At 33.3% G+C, this 19,052-nt stretch overlaps 1 protein-coding gene across 7 annotated transcripts in view; it reads left to right on the forward strand.

Moving 5' to 3' along the window:
• The window catches only part of Tbck (TBC1 domain containing kinase), a 215,916-nt gene that overhangs the window by 10,758 nt on the left and 186,106 nt on the right, over positions 1-19,052 (forward strand). For all 7 annotated transcript variants that reach the window (XR_013426040.1, XM_021720499.3, XM_040293008.2 and 4 more), the window contains one exon: positions 5,536-5,608. Coding sequence is in view for 6 of the 7 variants with exons in the window: in XM_021720499.3 (XP_021576174.1) it covers positions 5,536-5,608 (73 nt within the window). In the remaining variant the exon portion in view is untranslated. The remainder of the gene's footprint in view (positions 1-5,535; positions 5,609-19,052) is intronic.

Consider the following 19,052-nt stretch of genomic DNA (forward strand, 5'->3'; position numbering starts at 1 on the left):
CCAAGTACTTCAGAGATTTTTTTAAATAAGAAGATAATTATGAGATTAACTGGTAGATTTTTACCTACATGTGCAAAAATGAGTTGTTGCAAAGTTTTAATGTTCCTACATCTGTCCTGCAAATGAAGTATGGAAACATTGTTATAGAAACTTCTTTGGTATGGGGAATTTTTATCTCTTTGTGTTGTTATAAGCAGTGTTCTCAATATATCTGGCTATGTTTGCTTTATTGTTTTGTTGAGTTTCTGTTTTGATTTTGTTGTTGTTGTTGTTCTCTGAGCTGGGAATTCTCTGTAATTTATGGTCCCAATTTTTCTTTGGGTTAAAGTAAATTTGACAGTTTATAATAGCAGCTGATAACCTAGTAGCCATGGAGACCTATGAATGAGTGGTAGAAAGTCAGTGAACCCTTCAAAATTGTAAGTAAAATTGGATGGTTTTTTTTTGTGTGTGTGTGTGGATGTGTACAGATGCACTTTATCAAAGAAGTACATGGTTTTTGTTGATTCTCAAAAGGATTCTTAATGTAAAGACAGGGTTTTAAAGCACTACCATCGAATATCAAATGTATGGAGAGACTCTTTTAAAAAAAGAGTCTCACTGGCAAAATTGAGGTTCTAATATAAGATCTCAGACTTTCCAAGGTTAACTTGACATGTGCCTCTTGTTTTATTACATACATACTTTCTAATCAAGAGTCCTACAGTCAAGGCCACTGTAAGGGGTTTTGCCATTTGCACACTGCATGAAAGCTTCTGGCCAGAGGATTAGTTGGGAGCTATAATTTGATTCTAAGTGATACTGGAAGAAAGGATGCCTTTTCCAGTTGAAGATAAACATGAACATTACTGGTAACTTCATACAGTAGAATATATAGATAGCCCCATCCATTTGCCAAAAGCCCAGTACAAAACTTTTAGCAAGTTTCTTATTGTTAAAAAATAACTTTTATTAATTAAATGGTGTCAATGAATTGTAACAGTGATCTACTTCACCTTTTGAATGTAGTACTGAGGCTTATTTTTTTAAAAATATTTTTTATAGTAGATGAACCCAATACAATACCTTTATATTATTTTTTTGTGGTGCTGAGGATCAAGTCCACTGCCTCACACATGCTGGGCAAGTGCACTGCTAACTGAACTACAGCCCCAGGCCTGAAGCTTATTTTTATAAAAGGGGAACTTTTTCCTCTGGGGGCTAGGAACAAGACTACCCTGAGTTATCTGTGCTCCTCTGGAAGTAGATGTCTGCTAGAGGATCTAGGAAGTGACACTTCTTGGCATTCCTCAAATCTTTGTTAGAAAAAAGGATTATTTCACAGTTTTATATGTTCATCTTAGCATCACATTTGTTTTTTATATAAGCCACTGCATTGCTGATTTGTATTTGGCACATTATGATTCCAAAATATTTTATTCTGTGAAACTGTATTGTTTTTATAACAAACAGAAGTTATTTTCAAACAGTGTTCCAGAGTTTCAGAACAGTCTCCCTAATGTTTCTTGAAAAAACTGGCTCATATTGGAAACATCATTGTGGTATACACTCTATTACCTCTGGGAGAAACACTGATATTCTGTCATGGATTATGGCTCTGAACTATCAAAACAATGCTTAAAATAGTTGTATAGAATCTTGAAGCTTTAGCAAACATTGATTTATGATATCTTTAAGGAGTTTTCAAAAGAAGCCTGACAAATTTTAATCTACTTCCAAATACTGTGGAAATCTTTTATACATAAAATGGTTAATTAATGGAATGTGAACATTTTAATAAATTCTGTTTTTGTTGTAAGTGTGACTGAGATATTATATCTAGTTTACAAAGTAAGCATGAAATTTTTTACGCAGGACAGATCTCTGATGACTATCATCATTTCTAAAGACTATATCCTGCCTTTGCTCCATTAGTTCATTCAACAAATATATGTGTAGTCTCTGCCTGTATGTTTTAGGTGACATTCTAAATATTAGTAATTTAATACTGAACAATATATTCCTGCTATATGAAATGTATTATTTGATTATAAAAAACACATTAAATAAAAATGTATACAAATCCTTAGAGTTGAAACAAGTGCTACCAAAGAATAGTGTAATAGAGTACATTGTAGAAGTAATGAATAGATTTGGGGGACTAGAAAAGTCTGTAGGAAGTCACATTTAGCCAAGGTCCTCATTATCTCATTAGCTCCTCCCCAGCCTTGCAACAACCCTCTGAGTTAGACCCCGTTGTTTTCTTCCTTGTACACAAAAGAAAACTGGAATAGATAGGTTAGCAAATTTTTTCCAGGTCAATTAGCTAATGAATAGAAAATTAGGATTTGAGGCCAAGAAAAAAAATATCCTATGCTCTTAACTACTTTGTTACATGATAGGAGTTAAATGCAGAAGTTGGGAAGATCATTTCAGGCAGTGGAAACCCATGTGTAATTAAATATTCAAAGGCAGGAAGATCAGAGTGGCTCAAAGTTGATGAGTTAGTATAAAATAACAAAAGAAGAAGACTGGGAGTTCCTTATTCAGATTTTTAATTATTTTATCACTTGGACTTTAGTGTGAAAATATGTTGGGGGTTGGAATAAGAGTTTATGTGAGGTTTGGGGTTGTAGCCCAGTGGTAGAGTGCTTGACTAGTATGTATGACGCACTGGGTTTGATTCTCAGCACTGCAAATAAATAAATAAGTGAATAAATAAATAGATAAATAAATTAATTAAAGGTCCATTGACAATTAAAAAATATTAAAGGAAAAGAAGGGTGTATGTGAGAACAGTTAAGAGATTTTTGCAGTAACCTAATGAGATGATGCTTACTTGGACCCATGCTGTGGCAGATGGAGAAAACTGCATAGATTCCTGGAAACATTTTGAAGATAGCAATAGTAGGTCTGTTTGTGTAATTTGAGAAAGATTACTCCTAAGTTTCTATTTAGAGCAGCTGGCTGTATAATGGTATCATGTGTTGAAATAGCACCAAAAAAACTTGAAGACAGACTTTAAAGTGTAGTTTTACTTCTCTTGAGTTTTAGGTGACTTATATTAAGTGAGAGAAGTTGGCTATAAAAGCCTATAATTCAGAAGAATTCGAGTCTAGAAGTAAAAATTAGCCATCTTTCAGCATTGGGAGTAGAGAAGGAGAAAATACAATTAGAAGACCCAAAATCAAAGCTAGAGAAATAGGCAGTATTTCATTTTAGATGGAAGAAATGATGATCTACAGAGGAAACTTAAGAGGACGGAGCCAGATAGGGATAGAAAAACCCAACAAATGTAGGAATAAAAAGCAAAGGAATACCCTTTTCTGTTTTGGTTTTATGATATGTTTTGATGTTTTGTTCCTCTTAGAACTTTGGAGTTACACTTAATTGCTTGGAGTTTAGCTTCTTTTTTTGGGAGGAGAGAGGGGGGCGCGCTGGGGTTTGAACCCAGGGCCTTGTGCTTGTGAGAAAAGCACTCTACCAACTGAGCTGTACCCTCAGCCCCTCAGCTTATTTTTTCTTTTTTTTTTTAATTGAGTGAGAGCTTGAAGTTTCATCATGGCTTCCTTATTGTTTTTCTTTTTCTTTTCTCTCATTAAGTGTTCTTTCAAATTTAATTCTCTTTAAATTTCTATTAAATACCCCTGCTAAACCCATCCCTAGCTTTGTCTTCTGCTATTTAATTCTCTTTCCCTTCCTGTTTAATTTGAAATTTTTTTATCTGAAAATGATAGTTTGAATTCATAGTATTTTTAATTTTTGTGTTTCAGATTGTTCCAAAATAATACCCTACCTTCACACCCATGTCATACTGCCTGTACAACATTGTCCTTTATCTTACTCTCTACTGCAATTTGAAAGATCATATGTTGAACCAGTTACTGAGAGGTATCTCATATATATCTTCTGTTCTCAACTTCTACTTTCCCATCATCTGTTCTTTTTTCTACCTTTGCTTCTTTTTCACCTTCACCAAACCTCTATTTGTAGTTATCATTATTATAGTATCTTTGTAACTTCTTTTCTCAATGTCATTGTTTTTTTGCTCAAATTATTTTATATTTTATTAGCATTTATCAATTGTATGTATTAATGGGATTCAGTGTGATATTTCCACATATGCATATGGTTGGACTGATCAAACCGAATTTCCCTTTATCTACCATTCCACACCCTCTTCCCACCCACTACTAATGACCGTTTTACATTCAGGTCCAGTCATTTTTGCTTGCACATATGATAGAGTATATGTTGTCTTAATGTATTTGGGCTTATTACTTTAACACAGTGAATTCATTTCCATCTATTTTGCTATAAATTATAGGATTTCTTCTTGATGACTGAATAAGATTCCATACCATACACGATTTTCTTTATCCAGTCATCTGGTGATGAGCATCTAAAGTGATTCCATATCATAGCTATTGTGAATAGTATTGAAGTAAAATGGGGTGTGCAGGCATCCCTTTGGTATGCTGTTCTTTTGAATGTATATCCAAAAGTAGAAAATTTGGATAATATGGTAGATCTACTTTTCACGGTAATTCATTTTGCTTTGTGTTAACTTTCTTCCTTGCATAACTTAGAACCCATTTTGCATAGAAACTTATAACAGCTCAATTTTTTTAAAAGTGAAACTCTTTGAAATAACCTTACAAAATACCTAACCACTTTTAAACTCAGTTGTACTTTCTTTTGTTTGTAGATTGATTTAACAAAAAATTATTGATCTGCCACTGTGTCAGATATGATGTTAGTCACTAGGGATAATGGATAAGTAAAAGGAAAAGACGGTATGAGTTGGTCATTAGATCTGTACTATCTTAGTTGATCTGTTGGAAAATAAAAATTACATTATAAAATGGTCTACTATTATTTTATGTTATTTAATATCAGCAGGCCTCATGATGTTGCAAACAGGTTGATTTTATTTTCTCTCTCTGTAGAATATTTCTACTTTTCTCAAATTTCTGAATTCTATTTCAAAGACTTTGGGTTTGAATCAGACTGTCAAAACAGTAACTAATTTTCAAATTTCTCTATCCCTTTAAAATTTCTTTGTACCTTTTTGGCAGTCTTTCAGTTTATATCAAAGGGATTATTTCTTTTATCCCAAGGTTAACCTTTCCTTCTGTTTTTCATGAAGCATATAAGAGAAACTCTAGAGAAAAAAAGTAAGATGAAAAAGAATTGTTACATGGGGCCATGTGGCACACGCCTGTAATCCCAGTAGCTCAGGAGGCTGAGTTAGGAGAATCCTGAATTCACAGCCAGCTTCAGCAGCAGCGAGGTGCTAAGCAACTCATTGAGACTCTGTCTCCAAATAAAATACAAAAGAGGGTTGGGGGTGTGGCTCAGTAGTTGAGTGCCCCTGAGCTCAATCTCTGCTACCAAAAAAAAAAAATGTTATTTATTTAACTAGATATTTATCCTATTTTTCTATATATTTAGTAATATATTTAATATATAGCTTTAAGATTTTGTTTTTCATATTATATGTTAGTAACTTAAGTGTTCATCAAATATAAAGTGTATTTGCTTTGTTTTGCTCAGAAAGACTGGTCGTGGTGGCTGAACATTGTGAACGGAGTCTGGAAGATTTGTTACGAGAAAGAAAACCTGTGAGGTACTGTATAATATCAGGACAAGTAAATGAAAAGTGGAAATTTGGCAAATAAAAGTAGAAAATACAGAGCTTTGATTTTTTTTCTACTACTTATATAATGATGAAATCAAGACATAATTTTTTCTTTAGGAAATTTAATTCACAAGTTACATAGAAATTCAATGTAAATGTATTCATGTTTTGCAAAGAAGTCATTCTGTGACGTACTTTAAAAAATTCCTGAAAAGAGTATATTTATATGAATTTTTTTTTATACTGGAGCATGAACTCAGGGGCACCCAACCACTGAGCCACATCCCCAGCCCTATTTTGTATTTTATTTAAAGACAGGATCTCACTGAGTTGCTTATCACCTTCCTATTGCTGAGGCTGGGTTTGAACTCTTGATCCTCCTGCCTCGGCCTCACCAGCTTCTGGGTTTACAGGTGTGTGCTACGGAACTGGGCTTGAAAATTTCATTCTTCGTAGCACCAAGCATTTTAGTGGCTAAAGTTATTTTCATAAGATTCTGGTAATTTTAGGGATACAATGAACTCTGTTAAGTAAAGGTCATGTTGAGGAGGAGAAAGACAATAACCATGACTTAAATAAAATTTAACGATTCAATTTGAATTTTATATGTAAACAACTGAATAAATTTATTTTCTATCTTTTGGCAAGAAGAATATACAATCTAAACTTTTATTACAAATTATACTGTCAAATGAATTGTTTTATAGATTTTTTTGAAATTATCTTAAAATCATCAAAATATATCTTTAATGAATCAAGATAGTTGCGTTAGACTGATTACAAAATGCTTGCCATAAGACTTTATAACACTGTAATTATCTGTTTCTTCAAAACCTTCCACTGGAGTTTCCCCAAACATGCTGGCAGGGGAGTACCTATTAAAAAAACAAACAAAACAAAACAAAACAAAAAAAACATACTGCCCTGAGGTAGGGCCAATTAAGTTTTCAAAGAAAGAAGCACTAAATACCAGGGGGAATCAAGCATTTATTAAGGAAACTGAGTGCTCTAGCTTATTAAGATTTAGCAAAAGTAATATTTTCCCCACATATATCTGCAGCAAGGGATCAGGGTATGAAATTCATATGAATGTTAAAGGAATTTTTACTCAAGACTGAGGCCAGTTTCTCTAATTTAAGTGTTTTGAGCAACAACTTAAAATACTATTTTCAGTGCTTGTGAACATTCAAAGCCCTGGTCTGGGCTCAAGCCTGCTGGGAAAAACCTGCACCTAATTGGGTCACTGAGAATCAAGACATTGATTTTTGGTTAGGACACAGAAATAAAGTGATAGGGAAAGAGGGGACTATTGGGGGATCCTGTGCCATCCTAATTTTAAAAATGTTTTTATTCTCATTGGTTAACACTTTTCCATCACCACAATATTCTGAATGAAAGGAAATTTTTTTCAAGGGAACAAAAATGAGTATCTTATTAAATGCTGATAATTTTATGGGAACAAAACAAATAAATTGAATAGAACTTTCCTTAGTACTTCAAATGATTTGACCCCTGAATAAAAGGCTTTGGGGCCCCTGGGTAAAACTACAGATACCATGTTTATCATAGTGTTACTTTCTTCTTTAGAAAGGTATAGTCTGACGGTAGGTAGGTAGGTAATAAAGTGAATTTTCTATGTATTTAGAAATAGTTTTACCTTATTTAGTGTACCTTTTTATAGTTATATTTTGTGTAATGTCACCAATTTTGATTATTTTAAAAATACGTAGTATTATTCTTTGCTCACTATTTCAGATTTATACTATAATTTGTGTCATTGCTACTAAAATTAATTCTTTGTAAAAGCTAGTTGATACACTGCTACTAAAAATAATTCTCTGTAGAAGCTAGTTGATACTTATGTTAGTCAGCTTTTTGTCACTGTAACCACAACACTTGAAAAGAACAAGTTAGAAGAAGAAATATTTATTTTGGCTCTTGGTTTCAGAGGTTTTAGTCCATGGTTGTCTGACTCAATTGCTTTAGGCTTAAGGTGAGTGTGAACATCATGGTAGAAGGGCATGGTAGAGGAAAGCTGCTTAGATCTTAGCAACTGGAAAGCAAAGAGAGGAGAAAACTCCAGCAATAAGATAAATTCCTCAAGGATCCCCAATGACTCCTTTCCTCTGACTGTGTTCCACCTACCAAGAATCCATTTACATTTTCAGTCCATCAAGCATTGTCCACTGGTGAGACTAGAGCCTTCGTAATCCCATCATTTCCCAAAAGCCCCACCTCTAGACATCGCTGCATTGGGAGCCAAATCTTCGACACAGGAGATTTTGAGGGATATTCTAGATATAAATCATATCATTAAAATTCAAAACAATTTCAGTCTTCATCTATGAAAAATATTTCAACTGAGCCTGGGTTAAATTTGTATAAAGATTTATTATGCAACATGTGTAATGAAAAATCTGTTGAGCCAGACATGGTAGTGCACACCTGTAATTCCAGCAACTTCAGAGGCTAAGACAGGAAGATCGAGAGTTCAAAACCAGCCTCAGCAAAAGTGAGGCTTGCTAAGCAACTCAGTGAGATCCTGCCTCTAAATAAAATACAGAATAGGGCTGGGGATGTGGCTCAGTGGTCAAGTGCCCCTGAGTCAATCTGTGGTACCAAAACAAACAACAACAAAAAGCTGTTGACTAGCAAGGCATCCTTGCACAAGCCTCTTAATCATTTTTGTTATTTGTAAAACAAGGAATTATATATGATCTAAGGATCATTCTAGAAGAAGTTATGCCCAGCTTTTTAATATGCATTACATCTTGATATGGCATTGATCAGTTGCACTTATAAATATATATTTTTGTGTTTTCTTATACCAACATTTTGAACCATCATTTTTTATTAAATAGTAGATTCCTTAATAGAAAAACCCATGACAAATCTGAGTGTAAAATTTCTGTGTTATAACTTAAAAGGCTAAATTCTTAAAGAAAGAAACATCTATTTTTTTATCCCTCAATTCCATTGCAAGTTACAATTCCATTCCAAGGTGTGTGTGTGTGTGTGTGTAACAAATATATATATATATATATATATGTCTGTGTGTGTGTGTGTAACAAACATATGTGTGTGTGTGTGTGTAAACATATGCTATATATTTCATTTATATGAAATACTAGAACAATTAATACTTGTCCATGATGACAGAAAATCAGTGCTTGAGTGTGACTGGGAGAAGTGGGGAATGTGAGAACTAATTTAAAATGGCCTTAGGGTACCTTTTCAAAGTGATGGAAATTTTTTTACATTTTAATCTGGCTATTACATACATGGTGAGTGCTTTTGTCAAAATTCAGTAAAATGTACACATAAGATATATACATTTCACCTATGTTTACGCAGGTGAATATACCAAGTTCAAAAGAAGTCTATTGAGTTAATTTCTTGGCTTGAGTCTTGAATTTCTCATAAAGATATATGATGTTAATGAAGATGCTTGATCCAATGGCTTCCTTTTTATTCTTTGTTTTTTTTTTGGTTCATGGAAGATATAATATGAATTTATTATTGATTAATAAACTTCTTCAACACTAAGTGGTTTATAGCAGCAATAAACATTAGTTACCTAATATGGTTTCTCTGGGCCAGGATTATAGGAATGACTTAGTTGGATGGTTCTAATTTAGGAGATAAAGGTCATGAGAAGGTTATAGTCAACACCCTCAGTTAGGTTTGCATTCATCTGAGCTTGACTGGGAATGGGTGGTCTATTCCTGACATGGTTCATTCATAAAATGGTACCAGTTGTTGACATGAGGTTTTGATTCTCCCTTCCATTGAGGGCCTTTCTACAGGTCACCTTACTATTCACACAGAGTGAGCAATCTAAGAGAGAAAAGAAAGCAAGGGAGAAGCTGCAGTGCCCTTTGTGATCTAGCCACAACTGTATACTTTCATGTCCTCAGCATTCTATTGGTTGAACATGCCAGACAATAACTCTTACCGCTATGGGAGGAGACTAATAAAAAATATGAACTTCTGGAGTCTCTTCTCTACTCATTGGGATCCATATTGGGAGCTGACTACCTACCACAGAAGTCTTAGAGATCATATAAGTACTTAAAAAAAAAAAAAAGTTGTGGCGCATGCCTGTAATCCCAGTGGCTTGGGAAGCTGAGACAGGAGGATTTGAGTTCAAAGCCAGTCTCAAGGTGCTAAGTAACTCAGTGAGACCTTGTCTCTAAAAAAGATACAAAATAGGGCTGGAATGTGGCTCAGTGGTTGATTGCCCTTGAGTTCAATCCCTGTTACCCCCTACCAAAAAAGTGAAATGCTAAAACAGCATTATTACTAATTAAAAAAATAGCTGAAGTTCTTAAAATTATTCAGCATGTATTTAGGATATTTAGGGCAGAAGAAAGGAAGGAGTTTATACTCCAAAGAGAGGGTAGAGTATTAAGAGAATATTCAGATGTACTAGAGGTGAACTAGGGTCTTCATGGACATAGCCATGCCATCATGAAACATAATGAAAAATGTCCTATATCCTGAAAATAGACCTTACTATGATTTTGAGCTCCCAGCAGTTCCTGAGGCCTCCATAGCTGTAATGAGAGCTGTACCTTGATATTAGGATGGTAGTGTCTACAGACTGTTCCTTCTTCTTCCTTTTTTTTTTTTTTTTTTTTTTTTACTATTGTAAATGGACAGTGGTGCTGAGGATGGATCGAACCCAGTCCCTCACATGTGCTAGGCAAGTGCTCTGCCACTGAGCTATAGCCACAGCTCCCAGAATGTTCCTCCTGTTTGCCACATTTCTTTCTCTGCCCAGATATGCCCTTCCTTGACTTAAGTTAAAAGACTGGTGCAAAACAAAGAATCTTGGTGACTCAGAAGACAAATATCCATTTCATCTCTTTACTTCTACTCTTTCTATTTTTTCTTTTTACTGTTTTTAACTTTCACTTGTTAATCAAGATTTCTTTACCAATGAGATTATAGCCATTATCTTTTTTAACTAAAGTCTGTAGTTTATTCACATTCCCTTACTTTTACTTAATTCTGAGCCACTTCCCCAGCCCTATTTTGTATTTTTTTAGAGATAGGGTCTCACTGAGTTGTTTAGCGCCTCGCTTTTTTTGCTGAGGCTAGCTTTGAACTCACAATCCTCCTGTTTTACCCTTTGAAGCCGCTGGGATTACAAACATGTACCATCGCGCCCTGGCCTAAAGTACTATTTATTATTATTATTATTATTAATAGTATTAGTAGTATCAGGGACTAAACTCGGGGAACTCAACCACTGAGCCACATCCTGAACCCTATTTTGTATTTTACTTAGAGACAGTGTCTCACTGAGTTGCTTAGTACCTCACCTTTGCTGAAGCTGGCTTTGAACTCATGATCCTCCAGAGCTGCAGGAATTACAGGCGTGTAACCTGTTTATGGAAAGTGAGATGTTCTTAAGACTTATAAATTAGTTTTTTATAAATTAGTTTTTTACTTCCGAAAGCACCTGGCAGCTGTAAGAAAGGCAGATGCACAAGTAAATAGGAAATCTTCTATTTAGATAGGATTGTAATTTGAGATTGATGATTGTTACTCATCTTTTTGTATGTATTGTAAAACTGTAAACTGCCAGTTTTCTGGGATTATTTGTAAATAACTATCATTCAAGGCTTGTAGCTTCCTTGATTTATATTTTGAAAACAAAATTAAACTGTTAAAATTGGCAGGATAGAAATTAGGGGAATGAAAACTAGAAACTTGAGTCTTGAGTCTTGTTTCAGTTTACTGACTTTTTGTGTGAAAGATTTAATATTAAACCAATATTTTACTATACTATCATAGTAGTTATTTGCATTACTAATAGATTATATCTTAGCTTCGTATTCTACTAGAAATATCAAGCATTCTCCTTCTTTTTAGTTCTAATGGTCATAAAAACAAACTTTGAGAATTCATGTAATCCAAGTTGAGAATTATAAGTTTGTATTATGACCTTGAGGTCTTATTGAGTTAGTTTTTTATAGAGCAGTGTTATTTGTACACATGTTTTATTAATCTGGCTTAAAGGAGAAAAGTACTCAACATTTTCTTTAAAGTCTATTCAGGCTCAAATATGTGGAATTTATTTTAGGGGAAAGCTGCTGTCTTTCCAGTGGCTTTTATGTTACCTATACTAGAGTTTTGTCTTGCCAACATTTCTCACTAGTTCAGTTTTCAAAATTATTATTTGGAAACAGAAACATGGAATTAAACTCCTGTGCCTTGTATGATACAAGAAAAGTAATATTATTTGGAAGACTTGTTTGAAATCATCATTTGTTATCTGAGCATCTACTTTGCTATTTTTAAACCAATTCAAGAGACTGAAAAGTAGAGAAATTTAGATCTTATCTGTTCTCTGGTAGACTTTCTAGGGAATATCAAAAGAGATGCACTTTTATTACTCCTATTAAAGCTAGCACGAGGAGATATGAATCTTTTAAGTCTAAGTGTCATGAGGAAAAGTATTTCCGTTTTGTGTTAGTAGTATATATGCAGAGCATGTACTTTTGCTATTATTATCTATAATAATAATGACAAGTGTAACTCATAGATATTCAGGAGAATTTTGGCACTTGCAGTACAGTTTCTACTTTGTCCTTAAATTTGCAAGTGAAGGAAGGATGTGTAATGTAGGCATGTTTCTGTAATAAAATGTAGTTTGTCACATTTTTAGAATTATAGTTTTGAAAGTTTACCAGAATATCATGAGACTTTGATGGAAAGCAGATTACGTCTGTAGCTCTTTACTAGTTTGATGGAAAATATTATTTGATTCATTCAGATGAATAAGTTTTATTTGCCCCTTTTAAAACATTGCCTACTCACTGCATGAGATTCTTCAAGGAATTTAGACACATTTTGGAATATGTTGGTTCAGAGTTGGAGAATGGACCACAGGTATATATTTGATGGTTTCCACTACCTATTTGTGCTGACTATAGAAAATCCTTATTTTAAACTAAAAGCTGATAGAAGTTTATTCATACTTCCCCTTCACTTCGAAGTACCTAGTTTAAAATGCATTTGACATTATTATGTAGTCATGTAATTAGGTGTTTATGTAACTAATCTATATTTTTCTTCCTAGTTTTTCCTGTTTTGTTTAAAGATAGAAAATAACATAAGAGGGTACTCTTCACTCAGGCTTGGAATCTTGCATGATGTTTTCCTTTTGAACCCTACACCTTGTTAGTTGTCAAGTACTGTCAACCTTGGTAATTTTTCTCACAGTTTGTTGGCCTCTGCATTATTTGGTGTAGGTCTTCACTGACCAACAACTTGACTATTACATTCTCTCTGATCTTCCAGATTTTAGTCTTTCCATATTCCAGTTACACCTACTTTCTCTGTTATATTAATATTCTTGAGGATCACACAATACTCTGCTCAAAAACATTTGGTGGCTTTTCATTTTTTTTTTCCTGAAGAAAATGTATTTTATAAGGTTAAGGATCTGACTTTAATCTAACTTTCTGTGTAGTGTCTAAACTGTGCAAATAGTTTTTATTGTTGCCAATATATAGTTGAAAATACTGATTGTCAGAGTATTGGAATATACTATGAAGATGGAGGTTTTTTTTTTAAGCACAATGTCTAATACTTCAATACATTTTTCTGTCTTCCTTTATTCCCTTCTTCTCAACCAAAGCATCCATAATATTTTTCTTCTCTAAATTTATGTTACATTGTATTTCGCTAGCAGTAAGGTATTTTTCTTCCAAGTTATAAGTGTTTGCCTGTGATTCTAGAATTAAGGAAGGGATACTTTGTCTTCCCATTTTGATATACATACTGTAACTCATTCACTTTTCTGTTTCCTGGCATGTTAGCGTACAAATTTAAAATTTTAAAAATATATTAGTAAATGAACTAGGAGTGAATTATATTTTTATTTCTTTATGCAATTTGAATATTTTTCTATTATATTTCTTTTAATCATATACCATAATGTAATTTCCAAAGCAAATGAGTTTTGGTGAAAGTATGATGCAAATGTGATCTTGGTAATTTGGTTTTAATTTTCCTGGAGGTTTTTTTAAAAATAAAATGATGATAATTATAGATAATTACCGCTGCCCAAGTTCATTCAGGTTGTTAACAGGTTACACGCCTGTAATTCCTGCAGGTTGTTGACAGAATTCAGTTCTTTGTAATTCTGGCTTCTGTTACTGTCAGAGGAATGTGACCATATCTTTTATATTTTCAAAACAGTTCAGAATATGAATTCCTATGTAAAATCTCTATATTTCTAAACACTGTGGAGTAATTAAAAAGTTTTACAACACTGTGATGCAACAATGCAAAGTAATGAGCCTTATTTATGAGGAGCCAATTTGCAATTATCTGATATAAGAAGGTAATATTTTTTCTATACTTTGATATAAGTGAATAAGTGAATGGAGTCTGTTATGATTTGGATCGGAGGTGTTCCCCAAAAGCTCAGATGTGAGACAATGCAAGAAGGTTCAGAGGAGAAATAATTGGGTTATAGCCTTAACCCAAACAGTGATTTAATCCACTGATAGGGATTAGCTGAGTGGTAATTGAAGTGGTAGGGTATTGGAGAAGGTGGGAATTGGGGCGTGGCTTTGGGTATCTGGCCAGTGGAGTCTCTCTCTTCTTTCTGATCATCATGTGAGCTGCTTCTTTCCTCCACATTCTTCCACCATGATGTTCTGCCTCCTCTTGAGCCCAAGAGGAATGGAGCAGTCCTTCTATGGACTAAGACCTCTGAAATCATGAGCCCTTAAATAAACTTTTCTTCTTCTTCAGTTGTGCTGGTTGGGTCCTTTAGTCAAAGAAGTGAAAATGTTGACTGTTGAGTTATTTTGGGAAAGAAAAAGGCAATGGGTATTTAACTTTTTTAAGAATCATACACTTATTTTAAGTCTCTGGAAAGAGAAAGTATAATATCTGCATTTTATAATTTTACCAGTGAGGTAAGAAATTATATACCTTTGAAAAATTATTTTTTAAAAATAGAGTGATCTGAGAATGATAGGCATCATCTGTTTGGAAATTATTTTCACCATGAAAACTTTTTTTGGTACATGGATTGAACCCTGTGTGCTTAACCACTGAATACTCCAGCCCTTTTTTTATTTTTTATTTTGAGACGGAGTCTCACTAAGTTGCTTAGGGTCTAAGTTGCTGACACTGACTTTGAATTTTCGATTCTCCTGCTTCAGCCTCCCTAGCTGATGGGATTATAGACATGTGCCACAGTGCTTGACTCACTATGAAAACTTTCTGTTTTAAGAAAAGAAATATGTATATAGCCTCAGTGGTCAACTATCACACTTCTTCTTTTGCTCTTGGTTTTGCCTTTCTTTAAACCAATTCTTTGAGGGAGATACCATCAGTAAATACTAACTCATGAAGGAAATTTGTGTTTAGGATTTCCACTGACTTCAAGGGAACCCTTCGAATTTTAATTTGTGATATTGTATGTCTCCATATAAGATGAGAGAAAGAGGGGAGGAGATAGTTATTGATCGGAATAACTTTCTGTTGGGAAATCTTTGAAGAACAGAAATTACTGAGTTTAAAAGTGATAGGTTGTCAATGTAAAAGGACTAAATTTAAACAAGTATTTGGAGTCAGTTAACAAAACTCAGGGTGTTTTTGGGTTTTTAAATTTTTTTCTCTGTCTTATTAGCTATTTGTTTTTTGCTTTTTAAAAAGTTATTATGTTAGATATTACAATATACATTATTATTTTATCTTAGTTTTCCATGAGTTAATATAATGCTAGTTCACATATAATGTAGGAACCTTTTAAAAGTATACTTCTATTACCCTCCTCTTTTTTTGGTATTATACATTTTATATATAAAGTGTCACTTTAACATTGTATTATAAATCTCACCATTCATCATTTATTTTTGCTTTAAATAATTTCTTTAAATAGCTTGAGATAGGAAGGAAAATTCTTTTGCATTTAATTATGTATTTACCATTTCCTGAACTCTTTATTTCTTTGATCCAAGTTTCCATCTGGAATCATTTTTCTTTAGCTGGAAAAACTTTCTTTAAATTTTTGTTTTAGTCTGTCATATGCTAACAGATTTTCACACATATTTGTTATCTAAAATTGTCTTTATACCACCCTAATTTATTTTTCTCTTGACTAGTATTTTAACATTAAATATTCACACATAGACAATTGAAATACTTATGCAATATACCTAGATGCTATAATTAATATTTTGATGATAGCTTTTGCTATCATCAATATATATTCTTTGTCACATATATATTGAACTATCCATTTATTAAATCACCTTATTATTTTGATGCATTTCAAGGTAATTTACATATATGAGCGCTCTTTATCTAAATATTTCGGGATGTATATCATTAATTAAAATTCAATGCTTTTTTTTAGATAAAATTTATATTAAGGTACAAAACCTGTTTAAATGTTTGATGAGTTTTGACAAATATATATACCTGTGTAATTCAAATCCATATTATGACTAGATCACCACCAACATCCTAGAAATTTCCTTCATACCCCTTCCTATTGAGCCTCTGCCCCTCTCCATGTACAGCCTCCAGCTACAACCACATATAGACATTTTTCAATTTAGATTTATTTTCTTTACTTCAACATTTTATATATTTGGGGAAATGCTGTTTGTATCCTTTTATGTAAGGATTATTTCACTCAACATAATGTTTCTGAGAATTATTCTTAGATTTCCTGTATCATAGTTAATTTTTTATGTTGCGCTATATTCCACTTTATGAATATACCAGTTTGTTTAGCAATTTTCTGTTGATGAGTTCCTGAGCTGTTTCCAGATTTTTTGATATTATGAATAAAGTTTCTGTGAGTATACTTGTGACTCTTTCTGTGGCCATGTTTTTATTTTTCTTGGATCAATAGCAGGTGTATAATTCATGGGTTACAGGTGTGTATACATACACACACACACACACACACACACACACACACAGACACAGACACACACACATATGATTGATATTATTTAAAAAAACAGATCTTTTCCCAAATGTATGCTTTGTATTCCCACCAATAATATATGACCATTCTAGTTCCTTCCTAATCTTTCCAGCATTTGGTGCTTTCAGCCTTTTATTTTAGCCGTATGTAGTAGATGTAAAGTGGTATCTCATTATAGGTTTAATTTGTATTTCCATGATGTTTTAAAGATGTTGAGCATTTTTAATGACCTTATTCAGTGTTTGCATGATGACACACATAGCTATTTATTTTTTTGTCTCTTTAGTGGGTTCTATTATCTTTTTATTGTCATTTTTTGTATCTTCATACATATTCTTTTTTTTTAACAAATTCTTCATTAGACATTATTTGCACACATTTTCTGACAGTCTGGCTTTCCTATTCATTTTTTTTAAAGAATGAATCTATGAACAACAGTTATTTGTGATGAAGTCTACAATATTAAATTTTTCTTCTGTGGTTATTGTTTTTGTGATCCTGTTTGGAAACCTTTCTCTGTTTCTAAACCATGAAGATAATTCCATGTGATATGTTTTTTTCTAGAACCATTAGTTTTCGATTTTATGGTGAATCTATGATCTATCTCAGCTTATTATTTATTTTTTGAAAACAAAGCTTAAGTTAGAAAAAGTCCCTTATTCAAAATTGTTCAAGATTTCAAAAGTGAAGGACTAAACAAAAATGATAATGACGATAAAAACATAATTGCAAATGTGTAATAACCTTTGACTACAGGTGGGTAGAAATACTAAATCATTTAATAGGAAATAGTTGGTTTGAGTTAATTGAACCAAATGGAGATTTAATATTCAAACATTTATGCGATATTTAACCATGATTGATTACTTTGATTATATTCTGTCATATCTTTGCTACATACAGTGTCAGTTACATATCTGGTAATAAGTTAAATAAACTGTGATTTTAGCTGGGCGTGGTGGTACACATCTTAATTCAGTGACTTTGAAGGAGGATAACAAGTTCAAGGCCAGCCTCAGCAATTTAGTGAAATGCTGTTTTAAATTAAAAAAAAAAATGACTAGGGGTATCATTCAGTGATAAAGCAATTCCTAGTACAAAAAAAATTTAAAAAGTAATTTTGGGAGCTTATACATTTTGTTGGAAAACTAAAAATTGTAAGACCTAAGTGAGCCTAGATATTTTTAGTTGAAAACATTTTGTTATCAGTAACAACAGAAATTAAATTGATGACTTATTTTTATAAGATTATCCTTTGGAGAAAAAGGTATAGTGAGGGACCATATCACAGAAGTAATTCAACATTTATTGAGTATCTACTTTATGCTCTGTCAACGTGTTATATTTAAACCTCATCACATGGCTGTAATGGCTGTTACCTTATTTTGTTCTTTTTTTTTTCTCTTTGCTTTCTCTCTGTCTTTCTGGTAGTACCATGGGCACTCTACACTGAACTATGTCTGTAGCTCCTATTTTATTTTTGAAATAGGGTCTCATTAAATTATCAAGGCTGCTCTGGAACTTGGGATCCTCCAGCCTTAGCTTCCATAGTAGCTTGTATTACAGGCTTGTGCTACTATGGCTGGCTCTATTACCTCATTCTAAAAATGAGCCAAGAGCCGCGCTCTGTAGTGCAAGCCTGTAATCCCAGGAGGCTGAGGCAGGAGGATCGTGAGTTCAAAGCGAGCCTCACCAATGGTGAGGGGGCCAGGCAACTCAGTGAGACCCTGCCTCTAAATAAAATACAAAATAGAGCTGGAGAGATGTGGCTCAGTGGTTGAGTGCTCCTGGATTTACTCCCTAGTAGCCAAGGGGGGGGGGGAACAAAAAAAGAGCCAAGAGGTCTGGAATTATTCCTTAGTGGTAGTGTTTACCTGGCATGTTGAAGTCCTGGGTTCAAACCTCAGCACAGAAAAGAAAAGAAGAGAAGAAGAAAATTTAGAAGCTAGGTTACAACTAGAAAAAGATAGCCCTGAATTTAAATCTATTCTGCTCAAATCTAAAGTCATTTTCTTTGTTTTATACTACACACTGTTTTGTGTATCTGAAAGTGAAGCAGAGTCAGTTGTAGTCAACCTATAGGATAGTGGTTTGCAGAGTGTAGTTCATCATTATCACCTGGGAACTTTTTAGAAATATACATTTTTTAAAAATAAAAACTCATCCTAGACCTATTGAATCAAGAAGTGGAACCAGATATATGTATTTTGACAAGCCTTTAAGGTGATTATTTACCATTGCTTAGTTAAATATTCTTAAATTCTTGAAGTGGTAAAGAACCCATAAATCAATGTGCTCTTTGTAAAACCATATAAAGTACTGATTTACATAACTTAAGAGCAATTTTAAAATAGCTGAGCTAACTTAGACTCTTTATAGGTTCTGGGATAAGTAAATGATAGAAAGCATTGCATAATTTAAAAAATACAAGTGAAACCTAAAATTGAGAACCTGTATCCA

The sequence above is a fragment of the Ictidomys tridecemlineatus genome, chromosome 9 (assembly GCF_052094955.1).
Source record: "Ictidomys tridecemlineatus isolate mIctTri1 chromosome 9, mIctTri1.hap1, whole genome shotgun sequence".
Lineage (NCBI taxonomy): Eukaryota > Metazoa > Chordata > Mammalia > Rodentia > Sciuridae > Ictidomys > Ictidomys tridecemlineatus.